Raw genomic sequence first — 9,541 nt, 5'->3', positions numbered from 1 at the left:
CATTTGTTCATGTAAACACACTTCACTTCTCTTTGCATGTGAATCAGAAAAGCATTTCCATTGTGGCATTCCTGGACAACATTACAAATGGCATTATTACACTAAGTTGATGCTTATGTAGAAAGATAAATCGAGTGTTCAAACGTTAGTTCTGGCCAGGCCATGGTAGTCAAGAAGCGTGCCGCCTTTCCCCCCACCTCTAATTGATCCAGGTGTATCCCCTTGCCGATCAGCTTTCCTCCCTAGCGATTGGCCACGCACCGTGGCGCGCCCCTTTAAATTCTACCCCTTTCTCCCTGACGTGTACGCTGCTTGGTTTTTTGCTAGTCCGCTGCTCAACTCCATGAATCAACTTACCTTGTTTACCGTGCTACTCACCTCCCTGCTGGCCATGACTTCGACTTCGGTAGGCACCGACGACGAAATCTGGCAGGTCGAGGCCATCGCCGACACCCAGCTACCACAAGATCAAGGCGATGATCTATCCACCGATGCCAGCGCCGCTGCTGCCGTGCGTCGCAGTTCCCGACTGGCGAGCAGGAACCCACCAACTCCCAGCCTCGGCGACTGGCCCGTGGCCAAGATCTTGGAGGCCTTGTTCAAAAACAACGTCCTGCCTCCGGTCGGCGCCTCTCACGAGGAGTTGTTTGCACTGCTTTGCGACTCGATCGATGTCTCCCCCACCGACGCGGTGCCAGCCCCTCCAGCCCAACCATCCGGAAAGAAGCACACTCAAAAACGGAAACACACCGAGCCGGCCGGTGTCACCCAAAAACGGCTTGCCACAGGCACCCCACCCGCCGACTCAGTGTTCGATGTCCTGTTCACGATCCAGTCCTCTCTCGGCGATATGAACGCCCGGATTTCCACTCTTGAGAACCCTGGGACGTCCGCAACGCCATTTTCCGGTGATTCACTATTTTGTTTTTTATTTACTGCTTAAGCGTCCACATTTTGTAAGCTGTCAACTAAGAAATGGCTGCGCCCTTTCATAGCTCTTTCCACTCCCTCTTCCACAGGTGTCTCTCCTGCTTCCACCGCCGGCGTTTCTCCCGGTGTTGCTGCTCCACCTGCCTATGCTGTCTCCGCACCGCCTGCCTCTGTCGTCTCCGCCGCCGCACCTACCCAGCTCCAAGAGGATGTTCCCGAGTTCACCCCAAGGAGGACCTTGGCAACAGCAGTTCCAGTTCCATCCGGGTCCCCATTCTTCTCCCCCGCTGCCGCAATCTCCAACAACCTTCGCAACCAAATTACTGCAGGTAACGATGTCAACCTCGTTAAAATTCTTCTGGGGTCCGAGATAAGCGATAAGCGGGTGGTAGACTGCGGGGACATTTCGGTTGCCCTCAAAGACGCTGATCCCAGACTGTCCAAGACATTGACATTTGCCGAATTCTGCGTGGCGTTTGGGATTTATAGGGACGTTATGTGCGAGGTCCATCCATCCCGCAGAGCCGAACTAGACACTTATCTGTCTATCATAGCTGATCTGGCCGTGTCCTACGGAGGCACTCTCTTTTACGACTATCACAAGTCATTCTCCGCCAAAGCCGCCACTTACATCCAGCGGTTCAATCAAAAATTGGACTGGTCCGTAGTGGATCTGTCCCTTATTAGCCGCCACTTCACGGGCCACCAAGTGCTGACATGCTCTATCTGCGGGTCATCGTCCCACTCCTCCGCCCTCTGCTCGAAGGCTAAGCCCACCTCAGGTCAACCCAAGGCTGCGCCGAGCCGCAGGTCCCCCCAGGTGAATACGGGCGCGCCTCCAGCCACTCCTCTCGCCACTCCCATATGCTTTAATTTCAATGAAAACCACTGTCGTATGTATAACTGTAAATATTTGCATGTATGCAGTTACTGCGGGGACGCCCATCCGAAATCGGTGTGCCCTCGGCGAACCCGATTTGTGAAGCAAAGGCAATAAAACCATCCACACCGATCCATGTCCCCAGGCTGGGGCATGCGCTTCGAAAGCATCCCAACCGATGTTTCGTGAATTATTTAATTACTGGGCTCATTCACGGGTTCTTCGCTGGCTTGTCTAACTTCCCTACTGTCTCCTTCACTTGCCAAAATTTATTATCTGCAAAACGAGAGCCAGAAATAGTTGATGCCTTGTTGGAAAAGGAGCTCAGTAAGGGCTTCATGATCGGCCCGTTCGACAAGTCTCCTTTTTCCGTCTTTCGCATTAACCCCATAGGCGTGGCCACCCGAAAGTATTCAGGCAAAAAACGTCTGATCATCGACCTTTCCGCTCCTCACAATGGCCAGGCCGATAGCATCAACAGTTTAATTCCACTGCCTCTGTTCTCGTTGTTTTACAGCAAGGTCGACGACGCAATTAAATTAATTAAAAAAGCAGGTAGAGGAGCCTGGCTCGCAAAGGCGGATATTTCCGACGCCTTTAAAGTTATGCCATTGCACCCGTCGCAGTGGCCCCTTTTTGGCGTTAAATGGAGAGGGAAGTTGTACTTTTCCGTCAGGCTCACCTTCGGATGTAGGAGTAGTCCGAAAATATTTGACACGTTGGCTGAGGCACTTTGTTGGATTCTCCTAAACAATGATAAGCTCCCATTCGTCCTCCATCTGTTGGACGATTTTCTCCTGGTAGATTACCCATCCGCCCCGCCCGCCGTTTCCATCTCGGCGCTCAAACGCACCTTCTCTCATTTGGGTGTTCCGCTGTCCGAGGAGAAAACCATAGGTCCAGTTAAAGTAATCGAATTCCTGGGCATCACGCTGGATTCTAATCTAATGCAAGCCTCACTGCCACCCGAGAAATTGACCCGTATTCGGCAAGTCATGCACAGCGCACAAGAGTCCGCGTCGTTCTCTAAAAGAGAATTGCTGTCCCTCTTAGGCCATTTAAATTTCGCAATGAGGGTAATTCCACAGGGCCGATCATTTATTTCTAGGCTTCTCGATTTATCAAAAAGTGTAAACAACCTCAGTGATGTTGTCACCATGGACGCTGGTTGTAGGTCGGAACTTGCTTTTTGGGCTCAGCTCCTGACATATTGGAATGGGATTTCATTTTTTCATTATGACTTCGTCGAATCCTCTCCTGATCTCAATCTGTACACAGATGCAGCCCCCTCCGTAGGTTTTGGGGGTGTTTTCGAAAAGGAATGGTTCGCAAGCGTCTGGCCGGCTGAATTACTGGCTTTGCCTCCTAGTGTTTCGTCAACTGCTCTTTTTGAACTTTACCCAATTGTAATCGCCTGTCTTCTATGGGGAAAACGTTGGGAAAGAAAACAAATTCTCTTTTTCTGCGATAACGAAGCAACCGTGGCAATAATTAACAAAGGGCGTTCCTCCATACCATTTATTAATAAATTCGTGAGGCGTCTAACATGGCTGTCAGTCACAGGCAATTTTCTCATTCGCGCAGCTCATATCCCCGGCCTGAACAATCAAGTAGCAGACTCTCTGTCTCGTTTTAATTTTCAGAAATTCCATCTTCTGTGTCCAGGAGCGGCCCAATCAAGCTTGGAATGTCCACCGTACAGTCAAACTATTCTAGACTAAATGACTCTCTGCAACCCTACCTGCGCTCTGCTGCTGGATACATGCGCGGGGGTTTGGCCAAATCCACATTAAAAATGTATGACTCAGCCTGGTCTCACTTCACTAATTTCTGTGCCACATTAGCCATAGCACCTCTACCAGTTAATACTGCAGGCATTAGCGCATTTATAGTTCACTGCTTCGAGTCTAGGAGGTTGCAACCATCCTCCATCAAAAGCTTGGTCGCTGGCATCCAGTTCCACCTGCGCTGCCGGGACCCCTCCACTGCGGCAATTCTGGAGAATCCATCCATACGTCTTCTGTTGAACGGCCTCAAAAAAGAGTCACCCCAAGGCAAAGATAAACGTCTCCCTTTCACCTTACCTCTGGTTACAAAAATAATTTCACGATTAAGGGCAGGGTGTTTCGGCTCTTACATGGATAAATTACTGGAGACCGTAATTTTCACAGCCTTCTATGGCTTTCTAAGGGGTGGGGAATTTTCCTCTCGCACTTCTGCTTTTGACTCACATTATGATCTCACTATTTCTGATGTCTCAATTTTCAAGCACCATTTCACCTTACTACTTAAGCACTCCAAAACTGACAAAAGTGGTCAAGGTACGGTCGTGTATATATCTGAATCTAATGGTGTGTTTTGTCCCCTGTCTTCCATGCGGGCCTACTTGCAAAGCCGTCCCGGAGATGCCCCCGAGGAGCCTCTTTTCATCACCTCCGGGGGAAAGCCAATGTCCAGGGCCTGGTTCGCCTGTCACCTGCGCCTCCTCTGCCGGTTCTGTGGGCTGCCCCCGGACCGCTACACGCCCCATTCCTTGCGCATTGGGGCGGCAACTACTGCTGCGGCTTCCGTTCCTGTGTCAACTCTGAAGGCCATGGGGCGCTGGTCCTCTGCTGCCTATGATCGCTACCTCAGGCCAGATGTGCGCGCCATTCTTGATGCTCAGAAAGCCATGTCCTCCGCTGTCCCTCACACTGACCACTAACAGTGTGGCCCACCGCTATGCTGCTCCTGTTATAGGCCAATTCCATTTCATGCACCCCCCCCCCCACCACCACCACCACCAAAATTTGACTCCAAATTTAGTTTCTGCATATTTTTGCATTATTTGTAGTTGTTTTGGGGGGTGTATTTATTTCTTTTCATCCTCATCTTACCAGAGAGGATTACCAGGTATGGTCTGTTTGGGGGGAAATATTTATCTCTCCCTGTCTAGCTGGGGTGAGAATTCCCTAACTGCTGCTGCCCCCTGACTCTCTGCTTTTTCATGGTGCTCATGGAAATAGGGGGGCTCCTCTGAACAGAGCCATACCGCCAGATGTAAATCGAATTTCAATAAAGAAATTGCATTCAGATCTTGTGTTTCTTGACTAAAATGGTTCTGACAGAAATCGAGTGTTCAAACGTTAGTTCTGGCCAGGCCATGGTAGTCAAGAAGCGTGCCGCCTTTCCCCTCACCTCTAATTGATCCAGGTGTATCCCCTTTGCCGATCAGCTTTCCTCCCTAGCGATTGGCCACGCACCGTGGCGCGCCCCTTTAAATTCTACCCCTTTCTCCCTGACGTGTACGCTGCTTGGTTTTTTGCTACCCACCTCCTCCCCATGCTCCACCTTGTCGTGTATGACATGGCAAATTCTTGTCATGTTGCCTGGTTCTGTTCACGGGGGGAAATATTTATCTCTCCCTGTCTAGCTGGGGTGAGAATTCCCTAACTGCTGCTGCCCCCTGACTCTCTGCTTTTTCATGGTGCTCATGGAAATAGGGGGGCTCCTCTGAACAGAGCCATACCGCCAGATGTAAAGAAATTGCATTCAGATTCTTCTCTTGTGTTTCTTGACTAAAATGGTTCTGACAGAATTATAGGTGGGATTCAAACCTGCAACCCTCTGATTCACATGCCTGTGAGAACTAGTACAGGTGGGATTTGAACCTGCAACCCTACAACCTGAAGACCACCTCCTGAAGATCACCTACGGAAGACTATGCATGCCTCACCTACGCAAGGGGCCAATAATGGGATTCGAACCTGCAACCCTCTGATTCACATGCCTGTGAGAACTAGTACAGGTGGGATTTGAACCTGCAACCCTACAACCTGAAGACCACCTCCTGAAGACGATTCATGCCTCACCTACGCAAGGGGCCAATAATGGGAATCAAACCTGCAACCCTCTGATTCACATGCCTGTGAGAACTAGTACAGGTGGGATTTGAACCTGCAACCCTACAACCTGAAGACGATTCATGCCTCACCTACGCAAGGGGCCAATAATGGGAATCGAACCTGCAACCCTCTGATTCACATGCCTGTGAGAACTAGTACAGGTGGGATTTGAACCTGCAACCCTACAACCTGAAGACCAGCTTGTTGATTGATGCTCGTTGAGGGCCTAGACTAACTGAGTGCTCTCAATTAACAACTGTGATTGAGGCCAGGTCATGTGACCTCTATTTAAGCCTCACCTGACAATAATAAAGAATCTCTGCTCATTTCACCCCAAGCCTGTGTTGGTGCCAGTTCTTGTGTCTTAGTATCCAGTTGAGTTCAGTTCAGTTCTTAACAGGTTATGGGCCCAGAATGCGCTGCCCTGCGCTTAAGTTTATGATAGTTTGAATTTGTCTTAGAATTGGCAAAATGACTGAAAGAACAAATTCTCGTTGGTCTCGGTTGGTGTTCGACGGAGATGAGAAGAACTATGAACTGTGGGAGACAAAGTTTTTGGGCCATCTTCATATACAGAAGTTGAAGAACACAATTCTGCAAGGGCCTGCTGCTGGTGCGGAAGCAGCTGCACTGGCTGAAGATGCTGCAAAGAATGCAGAGGCATATGCTGAGCTGATCCAGTTTCTCGATGACAAAAGTTTGTCCCTGGTCATGCGAGAGGCAGCAGATGATGGACGTGGAGCACTTAAAATCCTGAGAGACTATTATGCTGGCACGGGTAAGCCCCGTATCGTGAGTCTGTACACAGAACTTACCTCCCTGCAAAAGTTAAGCACTGAGAGTGTGACTGATTATGTCATACGTGCAGAGACCTCAATCACTGCACTGAGGAGTGCTGGAGAGGCGTTAAGTGATGGACTATTAGTTGCCATGGTTCTGAAGGGGCTGCCTGAATCTTTCAAGCCCTTCTCCATTTTTGTGACCCAAAGTGATGATACTCTCAGTTTTGCTGATTTCAAGACAAAGTTGCGCAGCTATGAGAACACAGAGGGGATGCGCACAGCTGCACCTGACGACAACGTGATGGGGGCCCGGTCACATGCAAAGAAGTCCAGTGGTCCAGTGGGCGCAAGGGTGCAGAGCACTGAGAGCGGTGACATCGAATGCTACCGTTGCGGCCAGAGAGGGCACATAGCAAGACGGTGTCGTGTTCCACAGCGGTACAGCCCGGGGAAGAGTACCACATGGCGAGGAGGAAGGCGACAGCAGCGGCAGGACAATGCGCGAGGGGTGAGCGAGGACACGGACAACACCTTCGCCTTCATGCTGGAGAGCAGTGATCGTCAGCCAGGGAGTGGTGTCACCAGAAAGGGGTTAATGGTGGACACCGGTGCAACATCACACATCATCACCGACCTGGCCAGGTTCAAGAGCTTCGACGAAAGGTTCCAGGCCGAGACGCACTGTGTGGAGCTGGCTGATGGCACACGGTGTAAGGGGGTCGCAGAGCGCAGAGGAGAAGCTGAAGTGTGTCTGGTGGACAGCAAAGGAAGGCAAATCAGCGCTACATTGAAGCAGGCGCTGTACATTCCTTCCTATCCCCAGGACATTTTCTCTGTGAGAGCTGCAACTTCCAGTGGGGCCACGGTGATCTTCAAGGAGGGTGAAGATGTTCTGCAGTACAAAGACGGTACACGTTTTCTCATTCATGAACATAACAGGTTGTTCTATTTGCCTACTGTGCCTGTGAACAATGACTGTGATGACCAATGCATGAGTTGCCATGACCTTAAGACGTGGCATGAGATTTTGGGACACTGCAACTTTAATGATGTTCAGAAATTACAAAGTGTGGTTGATGGTATGACAATCAAGGGTGAAACACCCAAGTCTTTGCAATGTGAAGTGTGTGTTGAGGGAAAATTCACTCAGAGCAGGAACAGGAAGCCTGATGTGAGGGCCAAGTCAGCTTTGGAGTTGGTACATACTGACTTAGCCGGTCCCATTGATCCAGTGTCTAAAGATGGGTATAGGTACACACTTTCCTTTACTGATGATTATTCCAGTGCGGTGTTCGTGTACTTCCTGAAAAATAAAAGTGATACAGTGGATGCAACCCAAAGGTTTCTAGCTGATATAGCCCCATACGGGAAGGTTGCTTGCATCCGATCTGATAATGGTACGGAGTTTACTGGACAGGGTTACCAAACACTTCTTCGGCAAAACCGAATTAGACATGAAACATCAGCACCATACTCACCACACCAAAATGGCACTGCTGAGCGCAACTGGAGAACGCTGTTTGATATGGCTAGGTGCATGCTCTTGGAAAGCCAGCTACCGAAGGAGTTATGGCCATATGCAGTTCAGACAGCAGCAGTGATTAGAAATAGATGTTTCAACAACCGCACCAAACAGACACCTTACTTCATGCTGACAGGAAGGAGACCAAATTTATCCAGAATGCAGAAATTTGGTACTGTGTGTTATGCATATAGGCAGGACAGGAAGAAGCTAGACTCAAGGTCTGACAAAGGCATCTTCGTGGGCTATGATAAGAACAGCCCAGCCTATATGGTCTACAATCCTGACAACCGAAAAGTGAAAAAGCATAGACTGGTGAGGTTTATGACCAAAGTTGATGGAGAGATGACTGATGACATGACTGATGACGATGATGTTGGTGTGCAGTACAGCACAACCAGATCTGACCCAGACAACCCAAAGTTGCTTGACATCCCAGACAGTAGCCAGACAAGTCCACCGCTACCTGTGATGAAAGCAGAACCACATTCTCCCGACACCTTGGGTGAAGAGAGGAAGTATCCTGTTAGAGAGAGAAGGAGGCCAGATTTTTATGGTGAGCGGAGTGATCATGCACAGATCAGCATTGATTATTGCTACAGGATGTTGTGTAATGTACCCCATACATTCAGAGAAGCTGTGACTTCATCCAATTCAAAAGAGTGGGTTGATGCAATGGATGAGGAGATGAAATCATTGAAAGATAACACATTTACTCTAACCACTTTACCTGAGGGCAAGAGGGCAGTGGGGGGTAGATGGGTGTATGCTATCAAAACCAATGCTGATGGATCTGACCAGTACAAGGCCCGGTATGTTGCCAAAGGGTACAGTCAAGAGATGGGTGTAGATTATGGAGAAACCTTTTCTCCTACTGCTAACCTTACAAGTGTGAGAGTGTTGATGCAGAAAGCTGCTCAAGAAGATTTGATACTCCATCAGATGGATGTTAAAACTGCCTACCTACATGCACCGATTGATTATGAAATTTACATGGAACAGCCAGAAGGCTATGACGTAAAAACTCAGACAAATGAGAAAGTGGTGTGTAAATTGGAGAAATCATTGTATGGGTTAAAGCAATCAGGACGAAACTGGAACAGAATGTTGCATGATTATCTTTGTGAAAACAACTTTGAACAAAATCCAGCTGATAATTGTGTTTACAAAAGAGAAACCGAACATGACAAAGTGATAGTACTGATATGGGTTGATGATTTGTTTATTGCTGCTAGTGATGAGAGGGCAATGAAAAGTGTCAAGAAAATGCTTACTGAAAAATTCCAGATGAAAGATTTGGGCCGACTGAAGAATTTTCTGGGTATCACGTTTGACCAATGTGATGGAGTTGTGACTATGTCACAGCGAAGTTATGTTGATAAATTGCTGGAAAGGTTTGACATGCAAGACTGTAAACCCAGGTCGACACCTTGTGAGTCGAAGCTGAATTACAGTGATTGTGCTGAAAAGATGAGTGACCCCAGGAAATACAGAGAAGCAGTGGGCAGCCTAATCTATCTCAGTTCATGCACTAGACCGGATT

General features: G+C 48.9%; 1 protein-coding gene across 1 annotated transcript; it reads left to right on the top strand.

Annotated features, from left to right (window-relative positions):
• The first annotated feature begins 391 nt into the window (after positions 1–391).
• Positions 392–3,658, top strand: LOC134437452 (uncharacterized). Its single transcript, XM_063186943.1, has 3 exons — positions 392–908; positions 1,020–1,823; positions 2,204–3,658. The coding sequence occupies exons 1-3, from the start codon at positions 392–394 to the stop codon at positions 3,529–3,531; spliced, it is 2,649 nt and encodes an 882-aa protein (XP_063043013.1). The 3' UTR covers positions 3,532–3,658.
• Positions 3,659–9,541: the final 5,883 nt, after the last annotated feature.

Source organism: Engraulis encrasicolus, chromosome 21 (genome assembly GCF_034702125.1).
Source record: "Engraulis encrasicolus isolate BLACKSEA-1 chromosome 21, IST_EnEncr_1.0, whole genome shotgun sequence".
Taxonomy (NCBI): domain Eukaryota; kingdom Metazoa; phylum Chordata; class Actinopteri; order Clupeiformes; family Engraulidae; genus Engraulis; species Engraulis encrasicolus.
The sequence above is the reverse complement of the archived record's forward strand: the minus strand, read 5'-3'. Positions and strand labels throughout refer to the sequence as shown.

Excerpts from the sequence above, each read along its gene's own strand:
- LOC134437452 (XM_063186943.1), top strand. The coding sequence starts at position 392 with ATGACTTCGACTTCGGTAGGCACCGACGACGAAATCTGGCAGGTCGAG. Across the intron at positions 909-1,019 it reads GTCCGCAACGCCATTTTCCG|GTGTCTCTCCTGCTTCCACC; the intron begins GTGATTCACTAT and ends CCTCTTCCACAG. Across the intron at positions 1,824-2,203 it reads TTTCAATGAAAACCACTGTC|GCGTGGCCACCCGAAAGTAT; the intron begins GTATGTATAACT and ends TTAACCCCATAG.